The sequence below is a fragment of the Mycteria americana genome, chromosome 7 (assembly GCF_035582795.1).
Source record: "Mycteria americana isolate JAX WOST 10 ecotype Jacksonville Zoo and Gardens chromosome 7, USCA_MyAme_1.0, whole genome shotgun sequence".
Classification (NCBI taxonomy): domain Eukaryota; kingdom Metazoa; phylum Chordata; class Aves; order Ciconiiformes; family Ciconiidae; genus Mycteria; species Mycteria americana.
The window spans coordinates 19,687,834-19,701,085 of record NC_134371.1 but is presented as its reverse complement, the minus strand read 5'-3'; the positions used below and the strand labels follow the sequence as shown (position 1 = coordinate 19,701,085).

At 37.3% G+C, this 13,252-nt stretch overlaps 1 protein-coding gene across 1 annotated transcript in view; it reads right to left on the bottom strand.

Annotated features, from left to right (window-relative positions):
- The window catches only part of COL4A4 (collagen type IV alpha 4 chain), a 70,554-nt gene that overhangs the window by 46,163 nt on the left and 11,139 nt on the right, over positions 1-13,252 (bottom strand). Inside the window, exons 4-12 of the mRNA XM_075507310.1 lie at positions 8,748-8,882; positions 7,798-7,842; positions 5,963-6,079; positions 3,060-3,128; positions 2,800-2,835; positions 1,969-2,031; positions 1,453-1,488; positions 1,236-1,277; positions 156-236 (exon numbers count right to left, since the gene is read on the bottom strand). Coding sequence (XP_075363425.1) covers positions 156-236; positions 1,236-1,277; positions 1,453-1,488; positions 1,969-2,031; positions 2,800-2,835; positions 3,060-3,128; positions 5,963-6,079; positions 7,798-7,842; positions 8,748-8,882 — 624 coding nt within the window. The remainder of the gene's footprint in view (positions 1-155; positions 237-1,235; positions 1,278-1,452; positions 1,489-1,968; positions 2,032-2,799; positions 2,836-3,059; positions 3,129-5,962; positions 6,080-7,797; positions 7,843-8,747; positions 8,883-13,252) is intronic.

Genomic DNA, 13,252 nt, shown 5'->3' with positions numbered 1-13,252 from the left:
AGCCTTTAGGAAGGGTGCTGAACAACAGGATTTCTGCTGAAGCTGATGGTTTATTGCAGAAAGAAAGATTTGTCCTATGCCATCATTGCAAAAATTACATCACAGGATTGCACTTGCCAAGTTGAGCACAGTTAAATATGAAGACAAATTAAGACCTTTTCTCCTTTGAACAGCTGAGCTCCAGGAGGTCCAACTAACAGTGGTGACCCAGGTGGCCCAGGAAGTCCAACGTCACCCTGTGGAAGCCAAAGGAACAGCAAAGAGACATCCTGTTCCATGCAGCGTTTCAGTGAGACTCAGCCTGTTTTCCTGTTGTACTACAGCACTACATTTTTCTGTACTCATTGAACATGTACTAATACCTGTAGATAAATAAAGGTTTGTACTGAGATCTGTAAGCTTCTCTACCGTCTTCCCAGCTGAGCAAGGTTGACGATCTTAATCCCCTCCTATTCTCCTCTCTCATTAAAAATAATGTTATGGCTTAAGGAAATAAATGAGAACTCTGTACTCATGGCTCCTGCTCAGAGTCTGCTGTGGAGATAGTCACAGGATTGTCACATCTCTTGTGTGTATGTACAGTCTCTCATGTTCCAGACCGAAGCCTTTGAGCACAAGGCTTTGTGAATGCAAAGATGAAATTATTGATTTACTATGGAAAGTTGTGTATGTTAGAAACTCGCACAAATTCTAAGTGACTGGACAAGTTCACAGAAGAAAAATAAAATATTCCACATTGGTTCTATAAGTCCTGAGTACGCTAATAAGTGGAGACTGGGAGAGGAACTATTATTATGTGCTTGTCCTTTTCTTACACCCGCTCCTTGGCATCTGTTGCTGGACATAGCAAGAGATGAGATTCAGTGACTGACCTAGTACAGCCACTGTTACTGGAGGGTACTGTTGTGATTATTTAGGCAGTGTCTGTACAGAAGGTAATTGCTACTATTAATTAGGTAGGTAGGTAATATTGCTAATATGTAAATGCTAACTAACATATTGTTGCTTTTCAAAACTTCCAGAATACACTTGATTCCTGTACACAGCTCACTGAAGGAATCACTTCTGCACAGAACTAATTGATTCAATAACTTATATTACTTCTCCTTCCATTCTAACATGATTAGCGGGAGCACACAGCCACAAATGAATGGGTTCCAGGGAACACAACAAGACTCCATTATACTTCTAATTCTACACAGCAATAATATATTTAATAATATTTGTTTTCTTACCGGCTCCCCCTTTTGTCCATCCACTCCAATACCTGGATTTCCCTAATTGATAAAAAATGTACACAGTTTGAAGATAATCAGAAAATGCTGACATTAGAATTTAATCAAGTAACTCTTTTCAAAAACTTGGTAACAAATAACCATAAGGGACATTTCAAATATTTGTATAAATTACTCTATTATTTCACTAACAACTCCAGGAAAAGTCATTGCCTACCTGTTCACCTGGCAAGCCAGGGTAACCTGGAATACCCTTTAAAAGAGAATGAAGACAAGTTAATATGTCTGATTTAGAGACAGCTTTGCTTTGAAAATTACCTCCTCTTGCCAGTAGCACCTAGAGGCAGAATTTCCTCTTGGGATGTACCTATCCCAAAGTGCAATTTACTTCACCTGGTTACTTCTTTCAGGAGGGCTGAACTCTGGCTTCTCACTTTCCTGTCTCCCACAAGGTGGCCTTGGGGAAAGGGAATAAGGAGAGAGCACTAGCAGCATTCCTCCATGACCACAGACTGCCAGGATGAAACGTGTTCATGCAGGCATGGGAAGGAACAACACATGCTCCAATTCCTGAACTTCCAAACTCATAAGGTAATGCAAAAATCTCTTTTTATCATCTGCCTCAAAAATTATTTCTAGGCTTTGATTCACATTAAGGCAAGTTCTAAAATTGGTAGACCAGAATTTATGCGTATCCTGAAAATGCAAGGCTGTATAACTGTGGTGATCTTACAGGCAAGCCTGGTTGGCCTGGGTATCCAGATGGCCCTGTTGTACCTCTTGACCCTCTAGGTCCCTGGAAAAGATGGCAAAAGGTCTGTTTGTGAAAATATAAAGAGCTTACCCTTTTCTCCACAAAACTAGTCCCTCTAAAATGCCTGCATCGTTTGGACTCAGTCTACTGGCCACTGCATTCCACCCGTGGCCTGAAGCTTATACCATGCCTGAAACCTCACTGTCACTAGAGCAGCTCTGCACCAGTTTCTAGATAATACTGTACAGATACTGGACAATACACAGTTACATGTTATTAATGGATTGAAAGAATACTTTGTCAGTAATTGTGCTACAGTGTGGAGACTTGATACAGTCCACCAGTGAATACTTTTTTGAAGGGTATAAGAGGAACCCAAAGCCATTAAGACTGTGAGTCAGCAACAAAATTAAACTCTCTCTTCTTCTCACATGGTCAAATGGCCAAAATATGGTAGAGTGCTACATGTTCTTGGGAGATCCACTAGATACTGTTGAAGAAGGTGTCACACCTCTACACATCTTGAATTTCACGGAGAAAATATTCTGCAAACTGTGCATAGCAGGGCAACAACTGCTCAATGCACAGCTAATGCAGATGGGTATGGTCTGTTTCTGCTCCTTTTCTGCCAGCATGAACTGGTCATGGGGGCAGACTATAGGAACTTGATGTTTGTTAGACTTTATTCTGGAATTTTGCTATTTAAGGCAGGCAGGGAGAAACTCCAGTATTTCTTTACTGTACTAAGAAGAAAAATTTGAAAGATCTTCAAGACAAAAAGCATGTATAGAACCCACTGACTGTACTTACGGGCATGCCGGGGGGTCCAGGATCACCTCGGTCTCCCTGTAATGACAATCATTTAGCAAATGAATCATTACAAGCTTTGTTGTGGGTGTTTTCTAACTTTACAGCTATTAAGATCACAAGCTATCTGTTCCAGCCGTATATTTGCTTTTAACCTTTTTTTGCACCAGGCTTTATTAAACAGTGGGGAGTTATGAGAACAATTACATTTGCCATACATGTTTTCCTACAAGATATGATTCTTTTCACAATCGGATACTTACTGGAGGTCCTTTTCCAAAATGTGAAACATATGCTGAATTTCCTTTTTCTCCTTTTTGCCCTGGATTTCCCTTTAAAGAAAAAAAGTCCTTTAAAACACGATCCACTTACTGATATCCTACATTTCTATGGAGATTGAATGATAATTTCTCAGGCTGTGCTTTTCTGGTGCCCATACATCACTAGGTAATCCAGTAGAACCACCATCACTGTTTAAGCATTTTGCAGTTCTTTTATCTAACAAGACCCTTAAAAGTAAAATTGCCTTCTGTACAGTTGAGCAAAACAGCTCCTCACAGCTTCTGGACTCCTGCTCTGTTAGATGCTCCTTAGCTCTTGGGTACTTCAGTATTCTACAATCTTCACAAATCTTGCCCTTAGTATCAAGTATATCGATATGCCTACCTTTTCTTTCAGTGAGTCAGTGGCTTTAAGTATTAGCACTCTGCCTTCTCCAAAAGTTCATGCTGTGATTTACAAGAATCTAGTGTGGTTCTGCATACAGTTAAAAAACTGAAAGTATGGACTGTGTTACATGCATAATCTTCAACATTTCCATCTATTAGGAAATATGTTTCACAGTTCATAAAAAAAACCCCTGATGCCTAAAGGCCCTGTTTTTTAAAAAAATAAGTTCCCATGGTACTTGCTGTGGAGTTCTTTATAAAACTTTGCCAATCTTAGCACCCTCAAAACCTCAATCTGCCTTAGCAGGGACAGATGATTGTTTTTGCAAAATTTATCTGTAATGCTCAATTGACTGTTAAGAGCGTGATATGTACATATCTGAAGAACAGATACATTAAGACATTATTTCTGAAGTTTTCTCATTTGAAATGCGAACATACTGGATATAATTTAACTAAATTAACCACTTAACTATTGATTTCAATAAAATGGGATACTGTTTTTCACAGAATTTAACCACTTTAAAACTGTACTGGTTTCCTGATATTACACTGGCTGCTCAAATCCTGAAGTCAGAATGAAACAGGGAAAGTACTTATCCCTGGAATGGTGCAATAAAAAGAAGAGTTACAGCTGTCTGCAGCTGGATATAGCTACAGGAGACTGGATGCAAATTACAGATCAAACAACAGCTGCTAGGGAGTTATATTTGTCTTTGGTTATTTTACATGTGATCTCTTGTGTAATAAAACATCTATATTAGATTCAGTTTGTTACCTTCTACATAACTTAGGTAAGGGCTTACAAATAGAAACTACTTTCTTTTCCAATTTATGGGTGAGGTAAATGTACAGATTCTACAAGGTAACAGAAGTAAAGCTGATGAATATGTACATAGTGTTAAATAAAATTATACAGGACAACATTATAAACAACATAAAAATGTTAGCTGTAACATATAGTCAAGTTGGTACTTGGTGCAACAAATTGATTTAAAAACAGGCAATGTGCATAGAGAGGTTGGAATAGCATTCTTGTACACAAGCAAATATGGTTACTATGTCTTGTTTTTCTGGGTAGCTAAATTAATTTGCACTGGAATTTTAGTGTGCATATCCAAGGCTACATGCCTATTGTGTCTCCCATTCTTTGTAGGTTGCAAATACTTTTCTAGGCCTGCCAAAGAGCATGCTCCTGGAATTGGGAGGATTTATGCTGTAATTTGTCCCATGTCTCATTTTTCCTTTATGTCATTTGGCTAATTATAAAAGGTAAAACTCTATTTTGAAAGCCATAACAAGTAAGAAAATACAGGCAAAATTAGAGTTTGAGCAGAAGTCATTTTACCATTTGAAGGGTTAATGGGTTACTTCGAGAGGTATAACAAATGAGGTTATTATAAAGTTTTTTATCAGGTTGTGTATTTCGTAGCATTTATTACAGGTCCAAGACTGAAACCATATGTTTTTTCTAATTGCTATATTTTTTATAACAACTTTTCACTCTGGCACCCACTGCACATTTTTTGATTCCGTTATGGCTGAATCAGCATCTTATTTATCCTACTAAACACATTTGACTTTTCATGTAAATTTCAGTTGTTTTTATTGTTTTATTTAGAAAATTTCAGGGAAGCTCTCAGGCCAACTTATCAGCTATTAATCGTTCAGAACTAAAACTTGTTTCCACAAAAATTCAAAGACTGGGGACTAGATCTGTTCAGCAAAATTTCTTTGGAGCTACAGTAATTCATATCCCATACTGACACGAATCTGTGTTTTATCTTCATTAGAAGAGCACTGCTAACACAACTATTTAAACCATTTTAAAATGCTTTCCATTTTAACAGCAGAAGTAAATAATATTAAAGTGCTAATTTTAAACATTTGAACTGAAATGATCTTGATGTATACAGATAAACACCCAGGCAAGATTAGGTGTGCACAGAGCAGTCATGAATGTGTAAAAAGTAGCACGTGAAACTGTAAGAGCATCATTTTGGAAGAGATCTACTAATACACTTGTGTGATCAACCACTAAAAATCTTCAAGTGTTACAGGACTTATAGTTGTTGAAGCTTCCACTTACTGCTAATTCATCTCAGGTATGTCCCTACTATTAAGGCTTTTAAGAAACTTCAAGTATTGATAAATGGTATGATGGTTTCAAGCTACTCCTTCTTAGTTGTACTTCCATGAAATGGTATTAGCTTTGGTGTGGTTACACACTGGGGAAACAAAGCAGAATTTAACTCTCAAGGTAGACATATATACTTCAAGGATATAGGAACTTATTTCACATCCAAGCTTAAACGTAATCCGTTAAGGCACCAAGTGTCCTTCACTCCCGTTAACCTTAGTAAGAAAGCCTAGAAATTCATTGTGCAGTGTAAAGCTAGTGCCATAGTCTAAAACTCCTTTCATTTTAAGAGACGTTAGCTTGGAGGGGAAATCTACATATAAAGTATTCATAGACAGTAGGAATGCCTTTCACGTACATATGGACCTCTTGGTCCAATATAACCATTTTCGCCTGGAAATCCTGGATCTCCTCTTGAGCCATTGCAGCCATCTAAACCATGCTTGCCCCTGGGTCCTTCACTTCCTGGTAATCCCTGAAAGACAGTTTAATACTTATTAGAGATACATCATGATAAATAGGGAATTACTTTTTAAATTAACAGAACAGTTCAGAAACAAATATCTCAGATCTGAAACAGAGGACATCTCACAGTGGTCCCAGCGTCATACTCTTCGCATTAGAAATGTTTTTTCTGTTGTGATCGATAGAATTTTTTTCATGTATAACAAATTATGTAAGTATTTTATATCTTTTTCTTTGATGCATAGCAAATATAACAGGGACAGCACTGGTTAAGAGGGCCAGACTGAGCTCTCACTTGAGTCAAAAAGTAATGTGCTATCTTCTCAGAGAAAGCAGACTCTAGCCCTCTAACTACAATCTTTCTTGTGGCTGCAAAGAAAAGCTGAAGAAATACACAAAAGTAATCTCAAGCAGCCTCATATTTTTTAGTTGATAGGACAAAACAAGGAAAAACAGGACACAGCTTGACTCAAGCACACAGTAATGGCAGAGGTTATGACTACACATTCAAGAATTGAGGAAGTGATTTTCTAACCTAGCAAGAACTAATCAATGTCCAGACAGGGGTTAGTTCTACTGCAAATTAGACACTAGGCAATAGAAACAGTGAGATTTCCTTTGGAATGATCTTTCCATTGGAGGAAAAATTATCTTCACAGAATTAAACATTTTTGTAAGGAATAAATAGTAATTTTGACCCCAAAATTTTTTTTTGGGGGGGTGGGTCTGAAAAATCATCAGGAAAGTATCCTGGCCATTCACCTGAAATGTTTTTGTCAGTTTTACCTTCTTCCTATCTTTACGGTTCTTCATCCCAATTTGTGGACACTGTTTTTTAATTAACATTTTTCATAAAAAGAATATACATTTCTGGGGAGCGCTTCTTTTTTGTGCTAAATTTTGGCCTTGTGACCTCTACATTATACAGACATTCTGGCAACAGTCCCATTGTCAAGTGTGGACAGCTGACAGGCAGATGCTAAGACACCCACTCAGTTTCTGGTTCTGTTTTCACTTTCAAAATTCAACATTTTAACTTTGTTTGATCCATATGAAACTATTAACAGCATAGGAATTCAGTTCTAATAAACAGCATTTTCCAAAATACTGTATCTAAGAGATATTATCTTTCTTTTACCACAGACATTTCCACACTGAAGAAAACATTCAGAAAAATATATAATCACATGCTTATAAAGATATACTTAGGACCCACTTTCCTTCTTCAGTCCCTATTCAGGTTAAAATTACTGGACTCAGTGGTTGCTTTTTTTCCCTGCAAAAGGACTACAAGCAAAAATCAGAACATTTGAACAGAAAACAGTACAACAAAACACACATCAAACAGGTACTTTCAGAGATGTTAAGAATGCAGCAAGCAGACTACAGCCTGCTATAGAGCCTGAGAAAATAAACTCATTGGTTTTAATCCTAGCACTGATATATGCTGCATGGACATGGGCTAGTCTCTACCTTCGCTGCCCTGCTCCTGCATGAAAATTATGTACTTACCTCATTAGGATTTTGTGGAGTTTGTTATCAATAGTAAACACAGTTGAAGTTAACCTGGCTATTTTACATTTTTGCAAAACATGTAATTCTGTAGGTGACATGATATCAATAGGTATAAAGCCAAACAATTTATTAAGTGTATTATTCTCTTAGAGGACTTGCTATAACTTTATAGAAACTGTAATTTTTATAAAGCAATATTTATTCAATACGTACAGGAACACCATCTAAACCAGGAAATCCTGGGACTCCAGTTGGGCCCTAAAAACAGGTGACATGAAAAAACAAAGTTGCTGAGGTCATTAACTCTTAAAAAGAATGAAAAACAAGAAGATGTGATACTATATAGCAAGAAACAAGAAACAGTCTTGTTTGAAATATGAATCAAAAGCTGTAATTGTCAGAAATAAATATGTGAAAAAAGTTACATGGCTTAACAGGAGACTAATGCCAATAGCTACCCATGTAACAGATGGTATAGTACAGGACAAATGTCTAACTCCTGTACTCATTCATTCTCCAAAGATGATACAACGACAGAGAAGGGGAAGTTGCCTATAACTTATAAAATAATTCTGTACGTAATTTCCCAACCCTGATCCTGTTTTGATAATACCAGCAGCACAATTTCTATTTACAGCGCTTACATTTCAGGTGTGCTAGATACTGACATTAGTGATTTCAGTCATCCACTGAGATCAGTGGAATTAGACTATTAAAACTAATATAAAGTACAAAAAGCCAAGCACAGGGATTGTACAGCTATGAAAGATACGGACCTGAACTGCAATTTATACTCCATAAGTGGTAATAAAATTCTGTTTAGTGTACAGCACTTTTAAAAGCACCATACTCCTCCCTCCAACTCCACATTCCTCCCACAGCCCTCTTTGAGGTTAAGGAGGATACCATGGTATACAACAATCAGAGACTGGGACTGTTTAATTTTATTTTATGTCTTCTGACAATTCTAATTTTGCAATCCACAGCAAAAATCCCCTGAAACATTTTTTCAAGAAAGCTGCAATTAATTTCAGTGAGGATTTTGTGTGAGCAAGAGTATAGTTTGGCAAATGCTTTTCGATCATTCAAGTTCTGTTTCACTTGCCAATATTTAACATTACATACTGTATACACCTAAAATAGCTGTCTATGGTGTTTCCTACCTTATCACCTTTTTCTCCAGCTGGCCCAGGCTGCCCATTCTCACCTCTCTGTCCTTTTTCCCCTGGCAGACCAGCTGGTCCTGTAGATCCCAAGGACCCAATTGGACCTTGAGCTCCCAGCTCACCAGGCTGACCCTGAAAAGAGTCCAAAGAAGTGAATGACTACTGCTGTAAACCTCGCAGCAGGCAGCATTTCAGAGATGACTGTATGGATAAAACAAGGCTTACAATGTATACATACTCATGATTCAAAACAGCTTGCTGTACAGCCTGCAGATCTGTTCCATGCATTAGATGCTATAGGAACACAACCTTCAAATTTAACAACTTGCTCAAGGTGATAATTTCTTTTCACCTTCATCAGGTCTCCAGCACCACCTCTCTGAGATGCCTGGGATAAATCGCAAGTCTTCCTGGCTCTACCAATGTAAGTATCACCTTCTGCAAGCATAAGACTCCAGTGAGCATGATATTTTTGCCACCAGAGAAGTGATGGCTCATTTTAGACAAAAGGACTTAGTACACAATTAGAACAAATTGAGAGAGTTCCCTCTTTCTTTTAAGTCACACTATATGCTAATTATGTTGTTTTCCTAGCTCACATATCTTCCATCATCACTCTCAGATCTTAATGCTTTATTTAAAAGTGTTGAAGTTTTCTGCAGAAAAAAAATTATAGTTATTAGCCAACATACTTACATAAAGTATCAACTTTAATAGATTGTATTAAAATGGTTTGGGAGGTTGCAGAATGTCATTTATCTATAAATAGCTCTAAATTGAGTATCTGTACCTACAGTACCATCTCCATGGATTTCTACTAACTTCCAAGGTAATATATTTTCTCCTGAAGTAAAAATACTTCCCACGCCAACTGGATTTTTCAGTCTATAGCATTGGTGTGGAGTTGTTTTGGATTTGTTGCAGTTTTTGTTCTGTGCTGCTAAACAACTATTAAACCATAGATTCAAAGTACTGAATAAAGCAAGCTTTCTAATCAGACTTCACATGTGAACTGTCTACACATTCACCCTACAAAATCTACATATTTACAGGTCTTTATTTCTCTTACTCATCTTTTTCATTCTGTATCATTATCTGTGTTTAGCTATAACTTGTTTTGTTTCCCAACTGAAGAGTGGTTTGCTTTCTTTTCAGAATTCATCAATCAATTATACCACATTATTAAAAAAGAGAGCAAAATGGAGCCCCATGCATTCCCAAGAAAAGCATATGGCTCTAAGACCACTTGAGGGCAGTAAAGGATATTTCAGTATAACCTCCATTCACAGAAATAACAGACCATATGTTTATTCCTATGAATGGATTGAAGGAAAACAAAATGACAGAAATCAAAGGTGATTGTGAGCAGACATGTTAGCTTCAGGAATCAAATTATGTTGAAGCAACAGAACTGAATTGCTTGCTTCTCAGTGTAAACATTTCAACAGACTGAATCTGTCTGAACAAAATATTATCTTGTGAATTGCAAGCAGGGACCTAAAGCTCTTTTTCTTTTTATTTATTCTCTATTTTTCTTTTAAAATATGTCAATAAAATCAGTGTGATTTGACAGTTGGACATGAAGTGAAGAAATGTATGGTATGCATCATCCAATCAAATCGGCAAAGAAACAAGAGTAATGAGAATGTAACTTACTACATGCTTGGAACAGGAACATATTATAGGCTTATGCTGTACTGGAAGCAGGACTGGATCACCACTGGCCCTGAAGCTATGAACAGGAATTTAGTTCAGAGGCTAGGAAAAGAAGTCCTACGCTTACAAATAAGGACTACCTGAAAAAGTATCCTCATACAACTCATGTTCCATTTGTCTTTACCGGATCCTCTCACTGAAACCTTGATCCTGCTTCCAGTGGAGTCACTGGCATAAATTCCAGGGAAGAATCAGCATGTTGTCTTCAGCAACAGTTACAACTTTCTTGATACCATAATCTGAGCAGTGTAAAATATTATGCAAATTAAGGGCTACTAGTATTAAAATCTGCTGATTCCACATCCTTGTTAACAATGAATGGACAGTCAGGATTCTGGGTGTATTTGCTTGAGTATTTGCTTGCATGAACAATTGCAGCCTGTCTACTGGCAGTGCCTTGCACATCCTCTGTTGTAAAACTGAATTTATTCATTGAAGTACTCTTAAAGCAGCTATTACACCCTTTAAATACTTGATAAAAAAAGACTGGACAACCATTTTAATTAAAGCATAATTTTGAGTATAAGAAAAGTGAAATGAATGAGACTAATAATATAGTAAAATACAATTGTTTGAACCATTCACTCTACTGGAAGTGGTACTTTTTTTAGTACGCTGAACTAGCTGTTACCATGCAAAATGCAACATTCATCAGCAGGAAAAAAAATGCATAAGATACTTCTCACTAATGCTCTAATGCCTTTGTCTTGACAACAAGTTTCTGCAGCAACTTTAATATTTTTAATTCATAGTGTATATGCTCTGCATTCAAAAGTTGAAAGAGATAATTTTCAAATCATGTTATATCCTTTGGACAGTTGAAGAAACATGATTTTGATAGTACTCAGAAAAAAGCTGAGATGCTGTATGAATTCTATAGTAATTATCCATCATAATTAACCAATAAACACTTCCAAGACATGTAGTCCTTTAGGCTGATAAAATGTGTTTGTTAGTTGCTACCCTCTGAATTTAATTGACTCCATGGTTTATATCTTCAGCAGGAGGTAGTGAAGTCATAAAACAGTCACTGAATCCAGAATTCACAATAGGTTTGACAGCTGATAACAACTTTAGCATGCCATGTGAAGCTGGTGGATTGTCTCTCTTTCTTTCAGCTCAGAGACTGATAATGACTGGGAGCTTTGTTAAGACCGAACTGATACCATGTCATAACATCTATTATCACATCTATTATTTGTGCCCATCCAATGTGACTACCACAGCATTACAGTCTCAGGACAGCTGTACAAATAAAGAGGATGAAGGTAGTCATGCTCATGTGGAAATGACAAATTAGCTCAGTTAAAATGAACAGAATATTATGCCTGCTCTGCCATCTGATGCCAATAAATTCCTTTAGGATTTCAATGCCTTGTTAATTGTCTAGGTCAGGAACTACCCATGCCAAGACTATGGTCTGTTATTTTAGCATATCCTGGGCTTGACCTTCAGTAAGAAACTGACTTTTGACAAAACAAGACTATATTTTTTTTAATTAAGTATGCTTCCTAAGACTAAGACTGCAAATACTTCAGAATCATGCAGCAAAGCATTTAATACTGTTTGGAAAAGGCAATGGACAAGGTTATTTGGAATTACTTTTTTTGGTTGCCTGAGACACCAAAGAGCACCTGATTTTTAGAGTGCCCTGAGTACCCTATGTTACAGGCTGTGTGGATGTGCCAGTGATATGTGAAATGCATTTACCTTCTGTTCACATGAAGAAAACTGAAAATGCCCAGCAACTCCACAGAATCAGATTGTAGGCAAATAATATAGTGCTGTTTTTCATTCTGCACTAGACTCTGGCTTCTAACCAGTCTTTCTCATTTTACCAAGAGCAGGACAGAGAAAGGGAGGAAAGTAGAGCAGTCTGGGGGCAAGAGCGGAGTGCACACAAAGGCATTTGCAAACAGATGTTTCCTTTTGTAATTTGCTTAGTGAGGTGGGAGCATCTGCTGCTGCTCTAAGCTCCACCCATGTCCTCTCCTCTTCTGGAAGAGCAGGTCTATTACACAGCAAAGCCACAGCTTCCAGGGCTTGTAGGGGTGTCCATTCTGGGAAGTTTCCACTCCTCCACCGTAACTGTGTAGGACTGGGACCAAAACCATTTTCCACTCTAAGTCAGGGCTCCAAAATAAACCTTCTAAATGTTACCTTTTTCAAGATGCGATAAATCAGAGAAAGCACACAACTCGGCATTAAATCCACTCTCTTGTCCTTAACAGAGCAAATTTTTCTGTGACTGTGGGTTAAACAGTGACCAAGGGTCAGACTAATATATGGCATGTACTTTATTCTCAGTTTGTTCAGAAATAGCAGATTGACTTTTCAGTCAAATAGCGTAATGACTTTTCAGTATTAGATAACTTCTTTTTCATAGTGAGATTTTGAGCCGATTAAACACAATAGTAACTCTTAGTGCTTGACTTTTCTTAGCATCTGGATCATGCTGCAAACTACTGGAAAATTCTGTGCCCTTTTATAATATTTTTCAATGGTCCAATATGCTACAGGAACATAGTACCTGTTGATGCAGCTTAGTATTCACAGTAATACTTCACTGAAGCACAACAAATGACAGTGAAGTGCTGAAAACATTTTTCACGGTGTACTTTGTTTTGTGTTTTAACCCTGTGGAACCATGAAAAGAAAAAGTATCCAATAAGCCAGTGGGTGTCACTATTGTGTTAAACAAACACTGAACAAGAGATAATTTGGCACTGAAACTAAGAAACAGTGTTAACGGTTGAAAGCAGAGAGCTGCAAATACAGCATTTTAG